The 27,153-nt window shown below is 35.5% G+C and overlaps 2 protein-coding genes across 7 annotated transcripts; one reads left to right on the top strand and one right to left on the bottom strand.

Moving 5' to 3' along the window:
• Positions 1-16,512, top strand: LOC129272730 (uncharacterized). 6 transcript variants are annotated; one of them, XM_064103416.1, is made up of 10 exons: positions 1-220; positions 2,641-2,786; positions 3,549-3,621; positions 5,989-6,413; positions 8,771-8,974; positions 9,563-9,804; positions 10,804-10,938; positions 11,863-12,028; positions 12,962-13,109; positions 14,142-16,512. In XM_064103416.1, exons 2-10 carry the CDS (start codon positions 2,663-2,665, stop codon positions 14,398-14,400), a joined length of 1,776 nt encoding a protein of 591 aa, XP_063959486.1. In that variant the 5' UTR covers positions 1-220; positions 2,641-2,662; the 3' UTR covers positions 14,401-16,512. The 6 variants fall into 6 exon arrangements, with proteins under 6 accessions (XP_063959486.1, XP_063959490.1, XP_063959488.1 ...); XM_064103418.1 differs by having other exon boundaries at positions 49-220; positions 2,641-2,790; positions 3,553-3,621; positions 14,142-15,796; XM_064103417.1 differs by having other exon boundaries at positions 53-110; positions 14,142-16,372.
• Positions 15,268-27,153, bottom strand: LOC129266449 (3-oxoacyl-[acyl-carrier-protein] synthase, mitochondrial-like). The gene is made up of 12 exons (XM_064103422.1): positions 26,911-27,153; positions 25,752-25,868; positions 24,679-24,743; positions 24,166-24,273; positions 23,373-23,444; positions 22,663-22,749; positions 21,920-22,071; positions 20,826-20,940; positions 19,985-20,051; positions 19,095-19,232; positions 18,247-18,398; positions 15,268-16,843 (listed from the first exon to the last, which is right to left on the bottom strand). The coding sequence occupies exons 1-12, from the start codon at positions 27,032-27,034 to the stop codon at positions 16,661-16,663; spliced, it is 1,380 nt and encodes a 459-aa protein (XP_063959492.1). The 5' UTR covers positions 27,035-27,153; the 3' UTR covers positions 15,268-16,660.

Raw genomic sequence — 27,153 nt, 5'->3', positions numbered from 1 at the left:
AATGGTCACGTCATATTCATTACGATTCTATTAATTATTTTTAATTAAAAGTTCAAACGGCGCTTCATAACCGATCTTCTCCCTTCTGTTTCGCTGATCTTCTGTTTTGGGTGAGATCATGGACCTAGATCCTGTTCGGTACATACATTTCTAGCGAGAAAACCTACTTGTAAAAGAACCACAATAATCGGAACATTGTCAGGGGATTGTTCTTCTCTTCGTGAGTTATGGATTGTTTTTTTGGGGGGACCGGGTATAGCTATAGGTTGTGGTAGTTTTTTTTCTTTTAGGCCTAATTTAGACCCCGGCCGCGCCGTGTTGACCGGCGTGGTTTCCAGTATGAGTCCGCTCGACGACACACACCGTATCCGCTCTCAGCTGCTGTGCCAAACTGCCATGCCTGGCTGAGCCTGAGCTGTGACTCAGTCCTTGGACTCCTAGTTACATTTCTTACTTAGGATACTTAGGGAATATACTGAACGAAGTCATTATGACTCTGTATTCAGTTCCAAATTCTTTCTCTTTACGTTTTAGGTTGGCCGGATCATGTCCTGGTGGGTCAGCGTCGAACTTGAAGTTTGAACTTCACTACAGTCATGACAGTACAGTACAGGACACTACTGTCACTGGTTCACTTCTCCATTAATTTTAGGCCCAAGGCCTACCCAGTTGTTGTGTGTCCGGACTAAGTTAGTCTTGAGGACGCAATGATGATGACTTTTTAAATACTGTCATATACTTCTTCATCATTGTATCATTTTTACCGTAGATTTTTTTAAACCTTCCTACGCATTAGGTGTAGGAAGGTGTAGAAATCAATAAAATTCATAAATTTAAATTCATTTATGTTTTAAAAGATGGATTTCCGAGCGAAATCCATCTTTGTTTTGGACCTTCTCTTATGAGACTATGGAGAGAGTGTCAAGACGTCAATGATGAAGAAGTATATGACGGTATTTAAAAAGTCATCATTGCGTCCTCAAGACTATGTCCGGACAGGTTGTGTGTCCGGACGATCAATTTTAGGAAGTCATTTGGAAAAATTTACAAGGGAAGGTTTATCAATTTTTAGTACAAAATGTTAGGAAATACCCGGTATTATAGAAAACAAAATAGAAGATAATTACAACTATTGAATTCGTATTTTTAGTGTAATCCAAAGACAAAAAAGAAGGCTTCAAAAATATAAAGTGTCCGGACACCCGACCCCCCATCCTACTGTTGTTTGGCTTAACTTAAGTTTTAAATGATCAATTGCATGTTTGAAAGTTGGAAATCTTCACAGAGAAAATTAACATGGTGGGCATGGCTGCTAAGTGAGTCAGGCCAAGGGTAGGTCAGGGTCAACAAATTAAAGGTCAAGTCCATCTCAGAAAATTGAGTTGAATCAATAGAGAAAAATCAGACAAGCATCTTTTTCAGATGTAAGATAAGAAAGTTGTGACATTTAAAGTTTCGCTTATTTTTCACAAAATAGTTAGGCCTACATGCAAAATTTAGTCACATGCAAATGAAAGAATCGATGTCACTCATTATTTATTTTGTTTTTTATTGTTTGAATTATACAATATTTAACTTTTTACACTTACAGATTTGAAAATAAGGACCAACTTGACTGAACCATAAAATGTTAAACAATGGTAATTCCACATGATCAGGGAGGAATAAAACTTTGTTTCACAGGATAAGGAGGAGAAAATTAAAATATTTTATATTTCATATAATAAAATACAAAAGAAATAGTGAGTGAGTGATATCATTATTTAGTTCCCTCATTTGCATACCAACAGAGATGTGCATAGACCTATAAAAAATTGTAAACTTAAGCAAAATTTTAAATGTCATAATTTTCTTATTTTACTTCCGATTTTGATGAAATTTTCAGTGTTATGCTTGATGGATTTTTCTCTTTTTATTAAAATCAACATTTTGTAGGGGTGGACTTGTCCTTTAACAAATATAATGCCAGTTTGGGTTTTTTTCTTCTGAAATCATGCAAAATTGCAGATAATTATGATACCAGGGATAGGTATTGTCAGTTTACTTTCACCTTTTGTGTCATGTGGGTCAAGGTCAAGTCATTTCACCACTTCAACCTTGTTTTCATGTTCCATGCCCATAGAGCTTGTGAGCAGAGCTTGAGTATCGACAATTAGTATTTGAGACTTTGAGTAAACTTAAACATGTTAAACGTTGTTATTGTTGTTCGTAGTTGGTCATTTCCACACCAAAATTAACTACTGATACTGTCACAAAGTTAATGAGCTGCTAGGTACAGAAAGGTCCACCCTATCAAGAGAAAGAATTGGATGAAAATAGAAAAATTATTATAAAAAAAACATGGTTGTATTATCAAAAAGCTCAGAAAAAAGCTTGTTTTTAAAAATATTGGAATATTGGCAACCTCACTTCAAGCTTGTTCTGATCGAACTGCCCTTATTACTCTGTTTTTATTAAATTTGAGATAAGGTTTGAACACCCTGGCGACATAATGATTTATCTTTTTTTCCAAACTTTTCAAAATCAGTGATTAGTTATTGAGAAATCTGTCAATGATCAACCTTTCTGACCTGATTTATGATTAGAAAGTTGATGATTTGAATTTGGAATCATTTTTCAAGTTATTCTGTTCATTTTCAGGTCCTAGAAGTATACCCAAACCATGGCTGGAAAAGAACCATCTGAGCCAAGAGGAGAACTCACACTCGAAAGAAATTTGAAACAAGAAGTAAAAGGAGAGGATTTATTTCAGCAATTCTTATATGAACGTCTTAAAGACCAAGGAGGTAGGTAGCGTTCTTGCAACTATGTTTAGAGACAAGAAGACATCTAACCACAACCACCATACTTGCCAATTTTAAAGTAGTCCATGTTAATTACTGAGGAAGTAGGAAATATTCTTGCAGAACTTGCATTTGGACAAAGAAAAATCAAAAGAATATATGAATTATATTTTTGGATGGGGGGGGGGGGCAATGGGGGCACTATTTTTCAATTTAAAATTAATTACTATTTGTATGTAATTCAATGGTCAATGGTAATTTACTGGGATTAGTTGGCACGATGATTTTGCACGAGATGTGGGAGGTGCAGGGGCTGTACTAAGCCCAATCAGGTAAAACCGACGACAGTGCACATACTGTAACAATAAAAATATCATTGTACTTGTTTAGGGGGTCAATTCAGGGAATCTTGCCAAGAGTATTGTTTTGTTTCTAATACTTGTTAAGGGTAGGGTTTCACACGCCAATACTTGTTAAGGGGTGCATTTTCAGAATATGGAAAATACGTGTTTAGGGTGCTTTTCGAGACCCCATGGTCACACATGGTATCCACTCATCAATGGAAGTGCCCCCCCCCCCCCAGGGTGTTTCATAAAGATTTTTATAATAACAAATGCACAATTTCTGTAGCAAGATTACAATCAGCCAATCATATTGAATGATTTCAGTAGCTTTATACTGTTAATGCAATAACAAGTTTTATGAAATGGGTCATTGATGGGGAATGAAATATGATTGGTCAAATGGATATCAATATCTTTTCAGAAAGTACTTTGGAAGAAGGAAGTGATACATCTCTAGATTTGCCTGTGGATCAAGGACCAATAGAGAATCAAGAGTAAATAATTATATCATAAAGAATGTATTAAAGAAGAAGTTCATCATGATAAGTTGGTTTTAATGAAAGAAAATTCAATAAAAGTATTGGTGGATGTTTGATTAAAGTCTGTTGAAAAAGACCAAACAAAATTGTATTAATTTTTAAAGTTTTGATTTTGTGATATCATAGATTAATATTCTCCTCTATATGTTGGGTAATGTAAATCCTGAAAAATGCAATTTTATATAAAAGTTGAAAGTGATTTTACTTTTTAGGCGACTGTATTATCATTTCATACCCCTTCCTAAAAAAAAAAAAAATTATGTTACATGATATATTGGGGAGCTGCTCGCATATGCCATCACATGCTAGTAATTTTAGAAATTCTTAACTCTGATTATTGATACATGTATGGATTTTCATAAAACATTCACCAAAAAAATAGCTTTTAGATCCAACTTAGTGTCAGGGTGAACTTTCCCTTCAAGTAGCTTGTATTCTATCTATACTAAGTTTTAATTCAGACTCTGGTCTAAAGATGTGGTTTAACTGTGGCTGGCCAATTGACCAGTTCGTAGTTACTTCATGGACAATTTTGGTCAAATGACCTTGCATTTATTTCATTATGATAGGCAGATTTCAAAGCAAGATATTATGTATGCATGCCTTACATAGCAGGATGAAGAAATTGAATTATACCAGGTGACTAGAATAGCACACCAGTGAAGACTCCATGAAGGTATTTGTTGTATTTCTACTCTGAATGCATATTATAGCATGCTGTACAATGTACTTGACAAACTGTAAAATACCATACCAATATCGTTCGTGGACGCATTGTTGTTCTTTGTGGATGTGAATGAAAAACACAATTCAAAAGAATAACTGAATAATCAAGAAATCAAAGTTGGTGCTTATCTCATTAAATTTTAAACCACCATGCACTTTAGTACCAATGACCTTCCTCTGATCATGCGCAGAATCTTCTGATCATGCGCAGAATGGAACTACGAACTGGCTTATTGTGAAACAAATTTTTAATGTAGATTTAATATATCAGCTCACTTGACACTCAGATCATTCATAAATGAAGTAAGTTTCTTCATCATTTCATCTTTCAATAGCCTTAACACAACTTAGACCTTTGCTTATAAAGTTAAACAAGACTTCTGAATAAAAATACTGGTTGATTTATAGCTTTAAATTCCTGCTGGTGGTAAAGCATGTCATAATTAATCCTGTATGATATTGGCAAGAGATTCAAGTTTGAATTTATTACCAGATGGAGTATATTTGTATAAAAGATGAGAATAAACGGTTAAGTGTAAAATGTGATTTTTGATAAATTACTGGTTAAATTTAGTTTTATACATTATGCCCTTGGTCTACTACTCAAGCAATCTTAATACAACATGGGTTAAACACATTTGGTCTACTATTATATTATAATATCCAAGTCCTTTGGAAGCGCATAGGGACGTTATGACATAATGTTATATGCGCTATACAAGAACTGCGTTATTATTATTATTATTAATTTGTTCTAATTGCCATTTGGTCTACATTGCTCTCTGTCAAAAAGCCACTTAGTCTAATTGTCATTTAGTCAACTGGCCAGTTGATCTTTTGTACACTTCATCTTCAATTTGATTTGTAAACCATTCAGATTAAGTTGTGTTAGATCATGTGGATATTAGACAGAATGATGGCCTAAGTGAAAGTCAGATAAATGGTAAATGTTCTATTAGTATTTTTGTTACACCAAGTGGTTATTTGAAAAACTGGTTTTAGACAAACTAGGATAAGATCATGTGGGATGAGACCAAACTGAAATAAGACAAAGCAGGTACATGTATAGACCAATCAACAATCTAACAAACTTGAGTCAAATTGTCAGAATTGAAAATGTAAGTTGATAACGGAAAAATTACACAAGGGCTCAGGGCGAAATCAGCCCAGAAATGCTAAAAAGAACCCTGAAAACTCCAAAAGTAACCCTGGAAATCCCCATTCATTGCAATGTTAAGCTTATCAAATGCTGCAGATGTAGGCAGTAAGTAGTGGTTGAATATAGTCCAGAGGATCCTTAAACCTACTTCTACTGTTCTGCTCTTGTCACAGCTGTAAACATTGCTTATTCAACATCTACTGAATAGAGACAAACGGTACAGAGACCCATTGATAGTCCTGGTTGATAATAGTCCAATTAATCTGCATTATTGAATGTTTAGCAGGTTTGCATAGATTTCAATGCCATGAATTTCCTCTATTTTGTATAAAATGCCTTTCAAATGATCTTTCCTATCCCTCATTGAATTTAAATTATAAGTTTTAGTTTTCATAGTTTAATCACAGAATTTTCTTTACATATTTAATTTTGATCAGGTTGGCAAGGGTTTCACTTGCATTACGACAGCTCGGCGATGAACAAACTGTAATAAGACGAGGGTTTCTTACACCACTATCCAGTGTACCGGGAAAAGGCAGATCAGCTCTTACACCACAATTAGGTGTAGAGGACGTAGGTCTATTGATGTATCTCTACTACCGTTACAAAATCTGGTCAGACAATAGAAAGACAGAGGGATACAGCCTTGATGACTTGATTGATCAGTTTGCTTCTATCGAAACATCAACAGAGAATTTCTCGCTCCTTTTCTTGGTGAAAGTTTTCTATGGTCTGCCAATCCAGAAGTGTGTCATGCATATGGTAACATATTTAATGGTTCAGTGGCTACTGTTCACAAGTCAGAGAGAAGAAAGGAGAGCAAATCAGAGAAGAAATACAGAGGTAGAAAGAGGACGTATTGGTGAGTATTTCTCACAGGAATTTGGGGGATAGATGTGTTCTATTGATTTAAAAAAATCATTTACATAAAAATTTATGAATTAGGTTGATGGTCAAAATCACGGTGATTGTGAGGATGTTGATGATGATTATGATGATAATGGTAAAGATTATGATGATGGTAAGGATGGCAATGATGATCATGATGATGATGTAACTTCTGAAGGTTTCCATGGCGAAGAAGAGTAGTGGTTTCACCCAAACTTTATGTTCCGACTGTTCTTAATTACCATCTGAGAAGAAAAAGACTTTTTCAGGACCAACATATGCCCACATTAAAATACATGGTGTACTTCGAAACCACTACGCTCATGATGATGATGATGGTGATGGTGATGATGATGATGATGGTGATGATGAAGATGATGATGATGATGGAGATGGTGATAGTGATGATGGTGACAATGGTGATGGTGATGATGATGGAGATGGTGATGGTGATGATGATGATGGAGATAATGATGATGGTGATGGTGATGATGATGCTGATGATGGAGATGGAGATAATGATGATGATGACGATGGTGATTGAGATGGTGGTGGTGATGATGATGATGATGGTGATGATGGAGATGGAGATGATGATGATGATGATGGAGATGGTGTTAGTGATGATAATGAAGATGATGGTGATTATTTTCATATTCAGATAATAAACATAACAACAAACATGTATGATACATAATACATAAAGCAGAATAAACGTCATAAATAGATACTTCAGTTACAAATAATAAACAAGAGTGATCGGTAGATAAGTAAATCGTAGTTTCAAAACACGTTTTGATAATTAAAAATTACAGGTCATAGTTCATTATGAAAATTAAAATGAGGGACTTATTACAAAGCAAAGCTTTGGTAATAAATTGGGATTTTAACCATGGGCAATTGAAAGTTTTTTCTTAAAGTATTTAAAATGGAAAAAAAATCTAAAAGTATTTATAGTTCAGGTTCAATATATATCCTCAATAGGCTCTATTGTATTTTTCTAATTTTAAGAATAGAAATAGAAATAGTATGAGAAAAGTGAGGGGAAATCCCCTGCATTAATAAGAAATGAGCACAATCAATTGATCAAAGAGTAAATAGACGTAGGCGGAAAGAAAAGAAAGTCTCATATAATGTCCTCAATCTATTAGTACATTTATTTCCGGGAGGGATAGTGGATTTAATGATTTAGAAGTCTTCCTAAAAAAAAACCACATCTGCAAAGCTGACATTTCGGAGGCATTGATGGCACAAGGATTTTTAAACTTGGTACGTTTTGGAAATGGCGGGATAAAGCAAAAGATACTTGGGTGGAAAATAAAGATATTTATAATGTTTATAAACAAGTGGAATGCCTCTGGCTGTCTCGCCTGCATTACGCGATTCAATATAGCAACAGTGCTGACTTTGAATAATTATTCACAAAAAAACACCATTCACATATCATTTATATAAAATACTACATTCATTGACCCTTAATTCGACATTGATCATGACCTAATATTCATGCAGAACGATCAGTGATACTTGATTACCCTACATGTATGTCCACGTTTCGTGAACTAGATCCATAAACAATTTCTAAGTTATTTTTTTTAATTTTATTTATTTATTTGTTTCTGCATGTCATGACAATGTACATAGTGTGACCATCACAAAATTGATTACATTAAATTTTACATGATACTAATGTATGATTATGATGATTAACATAACATAACTGATTATAACAAGGTTGCAGACATGCAGTGGTATGACAAAATAAGCAGATGCTTGAGCTGTTGTCAGACCTTTGGATATATGAAATACATACATGAATATAAAAACAATACGATTACACAAAGAGGGGAAAGAAAAAAAAACAACTAACAAACAAAGAAAGAAAACCAAATAACAAATTATTATGTTCCACAACTATTTACAAATATTTACAAGGAGTGTGTGAGGCGTAATAATAATTGAAATTATATCAATATTTAAGTTTAAAATATACAGTACAACAAAATTACATCTTAGAGACAAGTATGCGTTTTACCGCACTTTTGAAGGAATGCACTGATAATATATTCCTAGTACTAGTAGGTATCGAATTCCAAACATCAGGTCCATAAAGTCTGATAGATTTGTGAGCCAACAGTGTGCGAGGGTTATACAAATGCATATTAGATGCTTGTCTTGTGTGGTAGGTATGATTGCAATCATGATTTTCTTGATGATAATGATCATAATATGGTCTTCATCAAGGTGACAGTGAAGATGACAATGGTGCTCGTAATAATAAACTTTATATAAATATAATTTTTCCTCTTTCTCCGACAATGTATATTTCAGATGTTAATGAAGCTCAATGGGAATTCATAACAGACACTCCCCGAGAGCTGGTCCTCCAAGAGAATGAAGCAATTATTTCATCAGGGGTCAAATTCTCACCATCCGGTGCTAAACTCAGCAAACCTCTCAAGGTCACATTGGACCACAATGCATATTTCTCTCATCCAACGCGTGCAGAAATTGTCTTCTACACACGCAGCAATGGTAAGAGTGATAAGTACTTTATTATTATAACAATAATACATAGAACTGAGAGCTTGAGTGGAAAAGCAGGGCACAGGGAGATGGGTGCTGCAGGCGATTGCCAAATGTGCACCATCTGAAACACAGCTTTCGCTGCATTGCCAATGACAGCAGTGCATTATTTGTTATATAAAATAACACTGAAACCATGAGTCTTCAAAAAGCCTTTAAAGTACAATTTTGGTGCTTTTTTTCATCTTCTGGATAGCGCCAATATGCTTGGTTTTACAGTACCACTTTTTTTTTACTTAGTGGAATTGGTTACATCTTAGCTGACAGGTTGTGACCAATTGCCATGCTTGAAATATTTTATTTCTAAAAATATATTTCACTTTTATAATAGTCTAAGTACAGTATATATGGGATGGCCTGATATGCAACCCGTAAAGCATTTTCATGAAAAAATGTAATTATTTTTGCTTGAATTAATATTCATTACTATGATACTGATTTTACAGTTAACTTCTGTTCCACGTAAATTTTTTTGTCATCGTTCATCAGTTAATCTTGTTGACAATTGTTATCATTTTTCTACTAACATGCTTGTAGATTTGGAACCTTTTGAAAGAATCCCTTCATCTGTCAACGGTTATCCACGTTGTGAGGTCAGGACTAAGGACTTGGATTTCTTTGTCGATCATTTCTCAGAGTGGTGGATCGTCGCTGTTTTCACCCGCTATTTTATTGGGAAGAGGATCAATTGCACGCCATTCTTTCGCCCACCTGCAAGAAAGGGTTTCTCTCATATTATGCTTCTCTGCTTGTATGATGACCTTACAGAAGTAATTAAGGTAACGTTAGAGGCAGCAAAATAAATGATTGGATTATTTTTTTAACGAAATGAGAAAGAAATGAAAGAAAGCATGAAAATTAGTGGAGCAGAAAGGCGAACGTTTGAACAAAGTTTGTACAAATTCAGACAGACAATAAAGCTTTGCATACAAACTCAAGGCATAATTTAAATCATAAAGACATCAAATTAAGTGAGTCCTGGCATCATAATGAATGATGTCATGAGTTTGTGCTATGTTTTTGTTTGTTTGAGACTTGTTCTTTTTTTATTATACGATACGTATGTCTTTATTTTCAGGAGTGATATGAATTGTTCCACCATATTCCATCTATTCAAGACCTTCATCTTTTGCAGGGAAAAAAATTACACAGGTCTTTGGGTTAGTTTGCCCTAGACATGCCCCGAAAAAGCGGGGGGGGGGGGGTAGGGGGTGTTACACAAAGATTAAATATGACCAAGAGTCGCACTTAAATTCCAAGTTACGCGTGGTATAAAAGGCAGTTAATATTAAGCGGACGTGCGCAACTGCATATTTATCATGAAGATTACGCGTAACATATCACGTGCGTATCGGTATTTAAGCGCGACTCTATAAGTCATACAAAATTCTTTGTGAAACACCCCCCCCTAGGAAAACTGAAAAGGAACCCTTTAAAATTCATGAAGAGGCCAATGTATAGTGTAATACAACGTAGCAAATATTAATTTTTCACTTTTCACAACCTACTGTCTAAATCTGCTGAATTGAATAAGCTTTAACATGGCAGTGAATGGGGATGGGGGGGGGGCTCTTTTGAGTGTTTGGGGGCTAATTGCCCCAAGCATCCAGGTATTTTTTTTCCCTGGCTGTTGAGCTCAAAAAGTAGCCCTGGAGAGTGTTTTATAATTGATTTTTCATCTGCTTTATTGACATGCTCAAGGTGTGCTGAAGGGGTGACTTTATTTTCAACTGTTTTTTTGTCTCTTCACCACCACTCCCTCCCCCACCAATATACAGAAAGTAAAAGAAGAAATGTCAGAATACAGAAAGCTGTTTCCTCCCCAACCCATGTTCATAGAATGGAAGTGTGGAGATATCAACATCGAGCTGTTAGATGGCCCGAAGGATAATGAAAAGAGAATTGACGAGGCGGTACGTACGATATTTATTGAAAGCAAAATTTATGAAACCAGTAAACGGATAGAAAACAGATAAATGGAAGAAACTATTCAATGAAACTCTGACAAATTTTGGGGAAAAAACTTAAGCACTTGAATGTTGAGACCAATAATAGTATGGATGTTTTTCAATTGGCAATGCAACAAAATGTGTGATGTCATACTGGTACAACTGCTCTGTTATTTTGGTACATGAAAAGATGGTGATTATTTTGAAAAATAGATTAAAATGAAAACTGAATATAATAAAAGCAATAACACAAAATATATGTGCATTAAGAATGCAGAGAAAAGAATGGGAGCAGATAAGCAGTTGTTAGAATTGATATGCATTATATTATTCTTAAGTGTATGCTCAATTTTTACAGTAACCAGATGCGTAGATAGCTCTGGCCATATTGCATCTTTCTTTTTTTTAATTTCATACGACAGCTACAGGTTGGCAGTTGCTCCAGTTGGAAATTTTTTTTTTTTCCATGAATATATTTTGTTGAAGAAGGGTAGCATCAAATAGCATGTAGATTTCCAAGATTTGGTCCAATAACTATTTGGTCCAATCATCACTTTGTCTAATCACCATTTTGTCTATGACCATATTGTCTCATAACCAGTTGGTCTAATATCCGTTTTATTTTCATTCATTTTGCCCAATTAACAATTAACACTTAGTCTAATTAGACCAAATGCTATATGGACTAAATGGCTATCGGACCAACTGGTTATTAGACGAAATGGTGAGTGGTCGAAATGGCTATTAGACCATGTGGAAATGGGACGAACTGATGGTAGACCAAATGCTAATAGACGAGTTGGAATTTGACGAATTGGCATAAGACCAACTGAAAATAAACCATCTCTGGTAGTGCTCAAATCAATGTTTATTTTCTCTTTCAAGTAGCATGTAGATGAACAAGATTTTCAACGACTTGATAGAAGACAACTTACCTTCGATGTCATGTCATCAGTGACGGACCCAAGTCAGAGGTTCTTTAGATTCAAGTTAAAACAAGTCAGATCACTCTCATCATCTCCTACGATGCTTCGATTCATCTTGCCATATGATGGTACGTAGTGCGTGCTCCATGTCCTGTTTTCAGGGAAGGTCATCCTGACAATAAGTTGGTTTAAATAGAATCAGCAAAATTAGTGCAAAATTTTGCTGATGGTTTGATGGAAATCCGTCAAAGAATAACAGTTTTTTTTTTTTTTTCGTAGGATGCCACAGACGAGCGGCTCCTCCATATCTGTTGTGTGATGTAAATTCCCCAAAGTGTTATTTTCTCTAAAGATTGAAAGTCATTTTATTTGTGCTGGGGATATAACATCAGTGGGATCATTTTGTACCCCCTTCTGTAAGAAAATATATTTATTCATCATACTCAATTTAAATTACATGATATATGGGGGAGCTGCTCGCATATGATGTCACAAATTGACAATGTTTTAAGAGTCATCATATTCTTTCATGGATTTTCATCAAGTCTTTACCAATAGTTTTGCTCAAAGTTTTCTGCTTTTATTAAACCAACTTTAATATTGCCAGGGTGAATTTCCTCTTTAAGAATCACAGGGGTCAGTTTCATAATGCTGTTCATTAGTTACGCACAACTTTAATAAGATGATTGATGACTTGTTCTCGGACCAAACAATCTCCAGCAATTATTATATACTATGATACCATTCTATAATAATAATTATTATTATAACATTTGTATGGCGCTTAAAGCAGGTATTTCCAAGCGTTCAATTTGCTGCCTGTTATAAATTACTGAGGAAAATAATAATGCAATCTTAATCAATGAAGAAAAAAAAATGTAAAGAAGCAAAACTGATAAGTGAACCTCCATATAGACCAACCCACAACTGATAGAGTGGATATATCTAGACATTAAAAAGGTGGGTTTATGCAGCTCTACCATAAAAATGCTTGACTGACATCAGACTTTTGGACTTATCATTGAATATCTTCAATGTAATTCTTTCCTTCTTGACTAAAGATCCGGCAACTACTACGGCAGCAGCATCAACGAAAGTAGCAAGAGCAAAACCAGCAGCAATGACATCAGCAATAACAACGACACCAGCAACAGCTTTGACTACAGCAACCACTGCTGCAATGGTAGCAGCTGCAGCAACACCTGCAGAGTAAGTTTGAATGAAAATTCCACCCTGATGTTAGGCTGTAATCAAGGCGGACGGAGGCTGTAGCTACTTATCTCATAAGCTAATTTAAGAGGTGTCTCTGCTCTGGAGAGAATACAAACAGTGGTTGTGAAATAACCATTGCCTATACCATCTGTTTTAATAGCAGCCATTTTATTTGTATTGACTATGAGCCAGGCTGATTTTTTTTGTGTGAAAAACTGCCACGGGACTTTCATTGATTATAAAGAAAACCATGACTAAAGCTAGATGAGAAGGAATAGACGACTGCTCAGAAGCCAGTGTTTATAGTCTCGGCAAATAAGATGTATTTGTTATGTTAAAGATTTACCTCATAAATGAGTTGCAGCCTCTGCTTAGATTATAGGCTCCCCAGTACCCTGTTGCACAAGTTACCATTATGGTAACTTTGCCATCCAGCGGTAACTTGCATGGAATCCTTGATTTTGATTGGCTGTTGTCCATTTTTACCATGGTAGTTACCAGTGGATGTTAGTATAGTAACTTCTATGCAATGGGCCCCAGGTGTCTTATCAGAAGCATCATTTCATCCATTCATTTTTTAAAAGGGCTTATTCTTTATTAGCTCACAGAGGTACAGTATGTCTTTTCAAGAGACGCTTTTGCATTTCACTAGTGTATGTCCTGAATCTTGTTTTCTCATACTCTCATGATGAAAAGAACTTATTTTTTAAAATCATTTCCAGAGAGGTACAAATGATTCGAGTGTAAAATGAGCTGATAGATTTAGTCAGCAATGTCAGGTTTATGCAACATCTGACTCTCCACAAATAAACCACAACTTTAGACCAGAGTGTAAATTGATCTTGAGTTCAGAGGGGGGGGGGGGGGGGTAAAGGTGATTGCTGCAAGTGTGAGGTGAATCCGGCCATCCCCGTTCTTGGGGGGGGGGAGGGGAATGGATTTATAACTTTGATGATGATGATGATGATGATAACACAAGCCATTGTATTAAACGTCTTTTAAGCCAAAATGCATATCATCCTTTTGTAGGTCTGATCTGAAAGCGGACGCAATACTGGACAGACTAGCCAAATACGTACCTGTTGATGCCTACACAACGTTGTGTATCAACCTTGGTATTGGGTTCAACGAAGCTGAAGGAATCGCAGATAGGTTTAACAGGGACTACCAAAGAGCTATGAGGTACTGCTTTGCCCAGTGGAAGACAAAAACAGGTGGTGATATGGAAGAACTCAAAGATATACTTCAAGAGGCTGAGATTGGGGATTTAGTGAAGTATATATACTGATGGTACATGGTTTCAACCGATGCAACGATTTCAAGCAGTATATAGAAGATATAGAAGAGCACAAAGACATGTACTTCAAGAGGCTGAGATTGGGGATTTAGTGAGGTATATATACTGATGGTACATGGTTTCAACCGATGCAACGGTTTAAACCGATGCAACATGCAGTGTCCCTCAGAGAACTATGAGGTACTGCTTTGCACCGTGAAAGACAACCGGTGGTGATATGGAAGAGCTCTAAGTTATACGTCAAGAGGCTGAGATTGGGGATTTAGTCAGGTATACATACTGATGGTGTTTCAAGCAGCACATCGGTGTCAGCTGGTGCAACATGCAGGTACCCCCAGAGAGCTACAAGGTACAGCTTTGCACAGTGGAAGACAAACAAGCGGTTAGCTCAAAGACATACTTCAAGAGGCTGATATTGGGGATTTAGTGAGGTATATAAACTGATGGTGCTTACGGTGTCAACCACTGTCATGTTAAGGTGAGAAAAAAAATAAGGATGAGGGTATCTTATGGTACATTGGTCCAAGCCTGTGTCATTGGACAAAAGTGGACTAAATGTCTTTTAAGAAGGTTTCAACTGGTACAGCATGTGTGATGGAAGATTCATAGAAGTAATATGTGCTTATGGTGCAAATATTCTGACGGGTGGAGCGTGCAGAGATTTAATTTTAATTCAATGAGGAATTAAAATAAATGCCTTTAACAAGGAGATGGATGTATTTACTTCTTAATTATTTTGCACTTTCTGGAAAAAATCAGTACTTCAAGCCTTTAAGCTATCATAAATAATGTAGGTTTGTATGTTTGATTTAGGATGCAGATGCCTATTAATCTGAAATTCACCTTGTACTTATTTTTGTGCCTTGTTTTAGAAAGGGTTAATTTATTTTCAAAATGCAAATTTTAATGTACACAGTAAATAATTTTTTTGCATTCGTCATTTTTTATTCATGACCAACTGCTCCAATAGTCTCTGTATAAGAATTTTGTTTAATGATAATATGAATATCAATATTAGAATCCTGAAAAGCACCACTAACATGTACACACGAGAGATTTATAGGTAACTCTACCAAAGCCTAGTTATTGGCTTACAAACACCAGCAAACAGAGAATACTAAATAAACCAATAATGTGTAATTATTAAATATTTATCAAAATGATATATTGATGTTTTATTAAACAAGTATATTGTAGTATGCTTTTTGCAATTCTTAAAAAAGATTGAGTAACGATGTATACAAACAGACCAATAGTGTATTTTTATAAAAATAATCATGTGATACATAATTAGCCAAACTGTGAATATAACCATATAAATCATGAAAACTTCAATTATAATGGTTTAATGATAATGATTTAACATCCTGCAATTGTATTATGAGTTAATTGACTGAACTTAGTGTTGTTTCTTCTTGAGTTTATGTTGGTCCTGGAAAGAGCTGTGTTGTTGTCGACGTGTTCAAACATCACAAGTTAGTGAGCCATCCACAAGAGTGATGATGGACGGTCAAGTAGTTTGACACGTTATGCTCGGAGTCCAATGGGCTCGGGCCAATTCGCACCAATTCAAAGCAGCTGTGGCGCGTAGTGACGTGCAGTGGCTCTACATGTAACTGCCCCCCCCCCCAACTGGTGGTGCCAAAAATTCAACGAGATGTTTGAAATTTTTGTCACGCCAAATTTATTTTTTGTGAAATTTTGTCGCTGTTAGGAGCCATTTTGAGCAACTGCATGCAACTAGGCACCTTCTGGCTGGGTAACACTACATGTAGGCTCCACAGCCGCTTCGCATTACACAAACTGGCGCTGTCCCAGTGGACTCCTATAGCATTGGACGCCTCATCAATTTTCCTCTCCATTGCACATTTCCCCATTTACAGCTTATCTACCTATTGGTGCCAAGGTTCTCAGCTACATATATTATTATTTAGATTCCAGAAATAAAAAGACTTGTTTTTCCACAAAAGTTAGTCGTCTAAATTCTGAATTTGAAGCTCAAAATGACTAATATGCCCATTTACAGAGAACCTTGCTTGTGCACTTGCATGTAAGAGGCATCGCAAGAAAGTTTTGTTTAATTCCAATCAAGCATAAGTCTCAAATTGATTACGTTCAAATTTGTAATTGTTTTGTGTTCAGCTTCAACTCATCTTTCTTACGACACCCAATCTTGACTTTTAATCAAACATTAAGTTTCTTTTACGCCCCAATAGTTCAGGTTTTGAAGTGGATGATCACATATCTCCTTTCACGATACACTTCCTATACACAGGCAGGCGTTGGTACCACCGAACCCAAATGAGTTGGTCAGGGCGACCCGTCGTGTTGACCCGTCACGTGTCGTTTCCCAAGGTTGTGAGGTCAGGGGGACATAGTTAAGATCAAACTCTGGGGTCGTTGAAGTTAGGTTGATCGTTGGTGGGAGTTGTGCCTGGAGCAAAGAAAATAAAACACTCTAAAATAAATATTAATGTTCTCGTAAATATGCATATTCAGACATGCTGTTCCTTGAGAGATAATTCAATTCTTTATTCCATTTCCATTCAAAACATTATACAAAGTACATGTAATATAAATCATATACAATTTTACAGATGAATATTCTTTGTAAAAAAAGGATAAAATTGAGCATAAATGGAAATGAGGGGGGTCCACTAAAAGCAAAGCTTGTAAAGTGTGAATCCCCCTTGGAAATGAAACAAATATTGTCGACTTATTCATATATGCGTGTATATACAAGAAAGAAAAAGAGAAGGAACAAAAGGATTGAAATCAGATAATGGGATCCAGGGGGGGGGGGGTACAGCCGGTCCGTGCCCCCCCCCCTTTAGAGAGGCACAACTAAATTTTTTATGTGAAAATGCCGTTAAAAACAGAAGTGTGCCCCCCCCCCTTTTTTTGGGAAGTGAAGACCCTTTTTCTTTTTTTTTTGCTTGGTTGTCAGAAATCCCCTTAATTTCGGGTTAACCCCCCCCCCCCCTTTTTTTTTTTTGCGAAAAATCCTGGATCCGCCCCTGATGGGAGGATATGAAATTTAGTTGTATTAGAATAAAGTAGAAGTTTGTGGCTATTGCAAGCCTCAAGTTCGTAATCGTATATACACATTTGGGGCCCATTTCATAGAGACAACTATTGTAACTTTGCCATTATGGCAACTACCATGGTAACAGGGCTCAACAGCCAATCACAATCAAGGTTACCATGGTAGTTGACATAATGGCAAAGTTACAATAGTTATAACTCTATGGAACGAGCCCCATCTAGCAATGTTATGTCAATTTGAATCTTATCTGGACTATTTTAATTCAATATTGACTGGTTATGAGGGCAATAGGATAACTTTTGTCTTGAACTGATTTTCAACTAAAATTCAAGGGAAACTCTTTATTAGTCTCTAGTTCATTGATGAATAATAGACTATTACCTGAATAAGAGCAGTCAACATTTGTTTTATAATATATCATCTATTTTTCTGGATAGGGCAATAGTAAAAATTATGCCAATCGGTATATATAACAAACCTTGCATCTGATTGGCTCAAAGCAAATTTGTCAGTGGAAAGCACTATTTGTTTCATGAAACTTTATGAAACCAAAGATTCTCAATAATTTAGATTGATTCCTAATTGGCATCTTTGGGTGAATGATGAACCTATTTTTGCATGCTGAACATAGTTCAATGAGCACAGAATCTGCACAATCTCTGGCATTATAAGGGCCTTCCTTTTAACAGGTTTGTCATTCGCCCGAAGTAGCCAGTCGATAATTGGCAAGACGTTGCAACTGTGTGTTGTACTTCCAGATCTTTAAATAAAATTTTGATAATAGACCTTACCGTATGACATGCCATGATGGTAAAGACAGCTTCTATTGCTCCAGCTGCTCCTTGCAGATGACCTGTTGCTCCCTTCGTGGAGGATACCGCTGGAAGATGGTCACTATGGCAACCAAAGAGCTTCTTTACTGCCATGTTCTCAATGGCATCTCCTGTGTAGAGAGGAAAATGATAGATGGATGAGATCGAGGATGGTCTCGATTGCGAAGGGACTGACCATAATCAAATATCTTGATTGTTATCATGGTGATCTTGATTTTTTTATTATGATGATGGTGTAGCATTGAATATTTAGGCAGTGGTAATGATGATGAATTGAGTTGAAGGAAGTAGTGATGGTAGTGGTGAGGGGGATCATGAAGGTAGTGTTGGTGATGATAGGGGTGGTGGTGGTGATACTGATTAATGTGATGATGGACGTAATGGTGATAATGATGTTGGTGATGATGATGATGATGATAATAAATGTGCTGGTGGTGGTGTTAATAATCATGATAAAAAATGAAGATAATGATGATCGAATTGGTGGTAGTAAAGGCAATGGTGACTCATGAAAATTACATAATGAAAATGATAATATAGGTGGTGCGGTCGAAATGATGATGTGTGTGGTGGTAACTAATAATACTGTTGAAGACAGGTGTGATCAAGCCGGATTAGAAACATAATTATGAGAGGCCGGCTATTGTGCAAATATATTATGGCCTCTGATATGATATTGTGTCTAATCCAGCTGGATCCGCGTCTGGCTGTTGATGATATATGATGAATGTGATGTTGACATTGATGATTGAGGGGATGATGACTATGATGGAGACTATCACAATTAAGACTAATGATTAACAGACCTGTTGGTGTAGATGTGGCGTGTGCGTTGATGTACGTAACATCCTTCAGACTCATCTGAGCATCACGCAGGGCACTCGTCATGCACAGCTCAGCCCCAACACCATTCTCACTCGGTGATGTCATGTGACTTGCATCACCTGACAAAAATCAAACATCACATATTAAAAGCAAATTACATGAGCAAAAACATGTTCTTTAACATATACATTCATGTATGCTGACATAAATTACATTAGGCATGTATCCTCATTACAAATTTTTTTAACGCATTTGACAAAAAAAGTTCAACAAGGGATTTCCTCCATTGAATTTGTACAGGGGTTATCTACAAGATTCAATATTTCAATTTCAATTCCTGTCAAACTATTAAAACAAAATCAACTGAAATATCAAGAAAATTGTGTTTCAAATGAAAGGATAACATGTCATGTATCAAAAATCTGAATGATCAAGTCATGATCATCGGAGCATTATGTAATCAACAAAAAGAATGAAAATGAAATTAATTTGCTGCAAAAAAGAAATAATAATAATAAATAATTAATCTACTAACTAACTAAAATAAAAGAAAATGATTAATTGATTAACTAAATAAATGAAAAATAAATAGATAAATAAATAAAATAAATAAATAATTGATTATATAATTAAAAAATAAATAACATAAATAATTAAATCAATAAATGAAAAATAAATGAATAAAATAAATAATTGATTAAATAAATGAAAAATAGATAAATAACATAAATAAATAATTCAATAAATGAAACATACATAGATAGATAGACAGATGGATGGATGGATGGATAGATAGATAAACAAAGACTCAATTCATTGCACTGAAACATTATTTTCATCACTTTGCTGACATTCTTAATCAAATCATTACCTGAGAGACCATAACCAAGGATTTCAGCCAGGATTGTAGCATCTCTTGACTTCGCATGCTCCATTTCCTATAAAATGATATTATTCCATTAAAACTCCAAGAATTCATTGCTTCAGAGGCTTTCACATTCCATATGCTCCACTTTTTTAAAGACTGCTCCAAAAGGTCTTTGGCGTCGCAGATTTTTACATAGGACTACACAAAACTTAATAGTTGAGAGCTTTTCTCTCATGACCAAAAATGCTAATCAAATTTGGTAAGCAAAATTACTCAAATATATACATGGGTCTTTCCATAAAGTTGGGGCACAAATTGTGACATTTAAACATAACTCAATACTAATTATAATATACATTTATTGTTTGTAGGCTTTACATTTGTATTAAGACCATACATTTTACTGGAAATTTGGGGCCATTTAAACTAATTATCCATGAAGTTATTAAGCAAAACAGAGTATAATGCTGTTTAGTGGACACAGTGTCCGTGTAGCATTTGGGATATATTTACATTTGGTCCTAAAAGATAAATTAATGCAATTAGACAACTAAAACTTGAAACAATACATACATTTACTTTTTAAGTCAATTAGCTAAATACCTCAGATTTCCTATGCATACATTGTAGTTTCAAAAGAAAATTTTGAAATTGTCATGGTGTCCATGCAGCATTGGACATCACTGGAATCATTTCAAAGACATTTTTTGTTGTACATAAAATTGGAGAGCAGTTTTAATATGCCTATCATAAGAATAGCTTTGTTATATAATTATTATCATCATTACCAAGACTATTGTTCATTTGAGCAAGTGGCGCTCAAGTCTCATATATATACACTCACTTCGAGAACTACTACAGCAGCCCCTTCGGACATCACAAAGCCATCCCTCTCCTTGTCAAATGGTCTTGATGCTTTCTCAGGTGAATCGTTGAACTTTGTGCTTAGCGCCCTCGCTCTACAAGGGTGAGAAAATTGGATAGAGTAATCTCAATTAAACAAAAAAATTGCAGCCATCGTAATTCTCTTTCATGGAGTGTAAAGGAATATGATAATCGACCCCTTCAAGTTCTCCTTCTATCTAAGAACGATAAGGAACTGGAACAACCTAACCAGCTCAGCTGTCAACACCAAAGGAATGTCCAGTTTCAAGGAGGCTGCTCTCCCTACATCAGAATGATGCAGCCTCCTGTTGGATCCCAAATGATTTAAAGTCAATAGCTAATTGGTTTTTACTTGCACTCAACATAGTATTTTTTACTGTATATACAAATTGCTATGTCTATCCATCACCATTTCTACACTTCATGATGCTCCTTCCAGTGGCTCAATTATTCATCATCCCAGTATAGCTTCCTGTATGAGCTGCCAAAGGGATTACTACATCAAGTATCAAGTATAATGAGGCACTGAAGTATACTGGTCACAGTGAAGGTAAAGCATGGGATTGTTGATATGACAGGCAAACCTCAGACAAGTTGGAAAAGGAAAAAAAACATTGCCAACATGAGGAGTAAAAACTTGTTGATACCTGAAGCAAGTAGAAAAATACCAAACTCACCAAGTAAAACCAGCCAACTTACATGACATATACAAGCCTATGTTGCTCCGGCTACCATGACATCATCATGTGCCAACTTGAGGATTAAAAAAGTTTTTAATAACTGCAGTAATTTGGTCATATTATACATAAAGCTTGGAATTGTTGATTTGACAGGAAAATTTGAAGGAAGATGAAGAACAAAAATTGCCAATTTGAGGATTAAAAATTTATAAATGTCTGAAGCAAGAATATAAATACTAACCTCATAAAACCCAGCCAACCCTACAGGATATACTCTGTTGCTCCAGCTACCATGACATTGATATTGCCAATTTGAAGATTAAAACTAATTATCAATACCTGAAGTATTAAAGGGTGTAAATACTGAACTCACCGAGCAAAACCAGCCAATCCCACAGGACATATACATGCCTCCGTTGCACCGGCTACCATGACGTCGGCATCTCCATAACGTATAAACCTTGATGCGTCCCCCAGTGCGTGAACCCCTGTAGTACAAGCCGTAGAAACACAGTGGTTTGGACCCTGGAAGAGATTTTATTAAAAATATGCTTATCAAACATTCCACCTATTGCATAGATCTTAGACTATTAAGGTTACTTTAATAAAAACCAACAAAATGACCACCAAAGTGTTTGTATGAAATGAAAATAATGTGCCAAATGACTCGGTAGAATCTATGTAATTTTTTATGAATGAGCATGGTATTTTTTGCCTGGTGACATTTAAAATATACAAAATAACATCTAAAGTTGTACAATTCAATTCAAATTCAATCCAAATTTTATTTCCACAAATTTACTAAAATTAAACATCAAATATCATCCAAATATATGTATAAATAGACATTAAAATATGTGAACTAATATATGTAGAACATCTGAGATTTGTCCAATGCATGTATATGCTTTTCTAGATCTGTGTCTGTGAGCGGTGCAAATGACCTTCAGAAGATTTGCACTTTGACGATTCCATTGCTTTTCAAGCAAACACCAGTTCTCAGGTAAATTACAAACTGCCTTCCACAATAACTTTGAGCAATATCCGACATCATTACAACTTTATAAAAATGCTTCAAACTTTAATTGCAAACCATGATTCATAAAAATAACTTACTCTCAGTTTGTGTTTAATGCTGATGTGACCAGCGGCAAGATTTGGAAGAATCTTTGGAACAAAATATGGACTAATCTTCTTGTAGCCCTGTGAAGGTTAAAATGAGAGAAAACCATGTTACTGAAAGCCTAAAATAATATTTTCATCAGAAATATTCAGAGCATCTTAAGCTGTTCTTAATTTAATTAATTCTGTTTAAGATTAGTCATAACTGATGGATCATCGATGTCTTTATTTATAACTTACGACATTTGGAGCATTAAATATTGCACACAAATAAATGTGCCATCATTGTCATCATCACAATCACAATTTCTGTGATGATTATCATCATCACCGTCATGGTCATCATCATCACCACCACCACCATCATAATCTTTTATCATCACCGTCATCATTATAATCATCATCATCACCATCATTATTACTATCATAATTGTCATCATCACTATCACAATAATTAACATTATAACCATCATCATCATCCTCATCATCCTCACCATCCTCATTATCATCATCATCATCATCATCATCATCATCATCACCACCACCATCATCACCAACATCAACACCATCACCATCATCATCATCATCACAATCCCTATCATCATCATTACAAGCCCTATCATCATCATCAAAACCATCATCACTATCACCAGAATTATCATCATCATCATCATCATAGCTTTATTCCATTAATTATAACAAACCTTATCTTTTAGAGTCTGACCGGTATCCACAATCTCTTGTAAATCTGCCATGCCCATCCCTATGGCCACACCCTATCTGACACATAATACAAAGAAAAATGTAAACACTTAATCTGCAAATTCCTTATTTTGTCACTATTTTCAAAAGAATTCATAATAGCATATTTCTTTGAGCATTCTAATTTTGCCATCAATAGCGATAGCTCAGTCGGTAGAGGGGGGTTTCGGATTCCGGTGAACCAGGTTCGATTCCCAAGTGGTGCGCTAGTGCCCTTTGGAAAGGCATTTATCCTCATTACCAGGTCCCTTGGAGAGGACCTTAAGACATCGGTCCTCTGGTTGCTTGCTTACAAGCATTCATGCTTTCTTTAGCAATCAGGTAAAAACTCACCACCATTCATTAATTTTGCATTGTCAAATGTAAATGGTAAGGTTTTTTTTAAATCAAATGCAATCGCCATATTGTGTTTAATGCCATTAGAATTGCATTAAAATCATTCTAATTTGAATTCTCCTTTATTACACCGCAGACCTGACATATAAATATAGTAATTACCAGTATTATTAATGAAATGTAGACAGCTTGATTTTTCTTTAAATATTACTGTCAATATAATTTTGCACTTGACCGCAGTTTTAATTATAGATGGATGCAAAACACAAACAGCAACCAAAATAATATTTATGTCAAACATCAAACAGAGTACACACATGGTTGTTATGATTGAGGTCAAAGTGTTCCATATTTGTTTTCATCGGAAATTAATTCACAAGAGACAGAAAATTATAATACCGTTTTGTTCTTCTCTTCGTCACTCTCCGGTTTCCATCCTGCTTGTGCAAGGGCTTCCTGTGCAGCAGCAAGAGAAAAGATGGTTGCCTGACTCATGCTACGAAGGTCCTTCAAAAATAGAAATACATAAACTCATTTGTACCACAGAATTTTAAGCATTTATTACTTCATTTTGTCTTTATTCATGTATTTATTAATTTGTTTCCTGTTAGTAAGGCAACTCCAACAGAAGTTGACATAGCCATGGAGACCCGAAAGTATAACTACAAACATATGAAAAATAAATAACATATGTTAATAATGAGGTAGGTATTTTAAAACAGGTGAGAAGAAGACACAAAGGGCCAGGTCATTGATTAATAAGAGTAAATGAAGAAACTGAATAAGACACTTCATCATGCTGCCAATTTGAAGGTTTTAGTGATTATTCAACAAGGCAAATAACAATATGAAGTAACGCTTACTTTACTGAATTGATATGTCTTTAAAGGGAATGGAATACGGCATACTCACTGATGATGAAACATATCGGAGTGCATCAAATTCACCTTCCCCAGTGCCTTTTGGAACAAAACCAGCTATCATGAAAGGAAAACAATAGTCAACTATTTACCTTTTCCCTGCTACGGCCAACTACCATCACCAAGCTAGATTGCTTCCATCATCTCTAGAGATGTCATATCAACAAATACATTGTGCCTATGGTGTTATTCACAATTGCTCTGTAATTCTATACATTTTATCACACAGCTATTTTGTTTCATTGCTTACTTAATTATTGTTATTATTTAATTTAGAAAACCCCCATCATTCCATGGTTGGCCTATCCAAATTTGAACACAACCTAACCCTTTACATGGGTTAAAATGTGACATTAGATGTGGGGTTCAAATTCCACCGCAGCACTAGCGCCCTTTGGCATAACGTTTATCTACATTTGCCACTCTCGACCCAGGTGTAGTAAATGGGTACCCGGTAGGAAGGAATTCCTTGAATGCTCGATGCGCCCGAATAGGGTAGCCATGCTAAAGCCGGGGTAATAGTATGCAGCACTTAGAAACATTTGTATTAAGCGCTATATAAATGTTGCATATCATTATTATTATTATTAGAAGTCATGCTGTGGGAAATAAGTTTCAAACTTTCCAAAGCTGTTAGTGTTTGAAGTTACCCATGGAAACGATGACATTTGACATCATGACATCAAATGACATATCTCCCTACCCCCCCCCCTTCTCTGCTTACTCATGTTTTTTTTTTTATTAAAGTGAAATGCCCATCCCCTTCTATAGTCTTTCTATGATTTTACCATCTTTTCATGATTGTATATTGCTTTACAGAGTGCAAGTCAAAAAAAAAATCCTCAGCATGTTTATACTCGAGGCTATTTTTTTTTTGTACCTGCAAAACATATTATTTCTGAATAATGGGTCCCGTAACATAAAGCTTAGCAATTAATCGCATGGCAGATTTTTGTTACTGATCATACACAATAATCAACTGAATCAATCATAGAAATAACCAGTATGACCAATCACTAAGTTATATGTTACAGGGCCTTGTTTAAAAACACTTGGGTAACTTACCAACTTGGCAAGGGATGCCTTTGAACTGATCCCCTGTGATCTTGGTGATTCCACTCTTGCCTCTAAGAATCCGAGGCCACACCACATCAATACCAACTCCTAGGGGGCACACCACACCTGAAGAGATAAATTAATAGTTATGAGTATGGAAATTTTTTCACATGACTGGCCACAGACTTACAGATACGTTTATTTGAAAAATTGATTGCATTTTTTATGTTAAAGGGCTTGGGGTGGGTTAACATGAGATATGATCAATATTTACAATCGATTGAGAAAGTTTGTACATGATTCGCCACAGACTTACAATAAGGTTTTACTGAAAATTTGAGAGTTATCTTTTATCATGTCATAAAGAAAAGGTGTACCGTAACATAAAGAAATACTATACATATTTTTAGAAAGTCAAAAGGGGCCTAAGCTTTCGATCCTAGCAGAATCTTCGTCGGAGGCATATATAAACATTTTTGCCCAATTCCCTAAAACATTAAAATGTTGCTGATTGCCAAATAAAAACATGCTCAAAATATTTATTTCTATCTTGCATTTATTAAGAACCTTCACACTTTTTCTTGATACCATTTCGCTTTGTCGGATTTTGAATTCTGTATTAATTCTTGCATTTCCTATCGATAAGTGCAAGATGGAAAAATTGAGCACGTCTTTATTCAGTTCCATTTTTTAAATTCCTTGTAGTTGTAAAGTAAGTTGTACTTGTAGGTCGTCCCCACACAATAATTTTCTCTCCCTTTATTTTGAGCCGTATTGAGAAGTATAGAACTTGGCAGAAATAGAAAATCAATAACCCTTACCCACAATTTTGGTTAAGAAATATTATTAACATGTTTTTGTTTGGCCTAAAGCCCCATTAACTTTTTAAATTTAAATTTAATAAACACACACACAAACACAAACAAAACAAAATCACAAAAATATCAGAATTTTCCCCCTCATCCCATCGTGGCATTGCATATCTATCCCGACTTGTAAGTACAGTAATTCATGTTATCTTTTCTTTTGGTAAAATTACGAGAACAGAACGAAATAACGCTGGGAAATGTGATTTGAATTTGAACCTCTTGAGTCAGACTGGAGCTGGAGCTCCACTGACTAAAAATAACATGACATGAATTACAGCAGGTGGGACAGTGTATCTTACCAACGCCAGTAACGACGACTCTCCTGCGATTCAAGGCAGTCACAGAGCTGGAAAAACTCTTCCTTTGAATTTCAATCATTGTTGTTCCCTTCATTGCAGACATTAATTTGAAATTGTATGCCATTTTGGGGATTTTTCAAAGGTCGAAAAACTATGTTTTCTAATCTTTTTCAAGCAGAAGATTCTTGGTGTTGGAGATAAGACAAATCTAAATTGAAAAAGTGACCAAGTCGCCCGAACAAC

Source organism: Lytechinus pictus, chromosome 8 (assembly GCF_037042905.1).
Source record: "Lytechinus pictus isolate F3 Inbred chromosome 8, Lp3.0, whole genome shotgun sequence".
NCBI classification, from domain to species: Eukaryota; Metazoa; Echinodermata; class Echinoidea; order Temnopleuroida; family Toxopneustidae; genus Lytechinus; species Lytechinus pictus.
Note: the sequence above shows the minus strand (reverse complement) of the source record. Positions and strands in the feature narration are given on the sequence as shown.

Excerpts from the sequence above, each read along its gene's own strand:
- LOC129272730 (XM_064103416.1), top strand. The coding sequence starts at position 2,663 with ATGGCTGGAAAAGAACCATCTGAGCCAAGAGGAGAACTCACACTCGAA. Across the intron at positions 9,805-10,803 it reads ACCTTACAGAAGTAATTAAG|AAAGTAAAAGAAGAAATGTC; the intron begins GTAACGTTAGAG and ends ACCAATATACAG. Across the intron at positions 13,110-14,141 it reads GCTGCAGCAACACCTGCAGA|GTCTGATCTGAAAGCGGACG; the intron begins GTAAGTTTGAAT and ends ATCCTTTTGTAG.
- LOC129266449 (XM_064103422.1), bottom strand. The coding sequence starts at position 27,034 with ATGGCATACAATTTCAAATTAATGTCTGCAATGAAGGGAACAACAATG. Across the intron at positions 25,869-26,910 it reads AGTCGTCGTTACTGGCGTTG|GTGTGGTGTGCCCCCTAGGA; the intron begins GTAAGATACACT and ends TTATCTCTTCAG. Across the intron at positions 20,941-21,919 it reads GGATTGGCTGGTTTTGCTCG|AGCGAGGGCGCTAAGCACAA; the intron begins GTGAGTTCAGTA and ends TCACCCTTGTAG.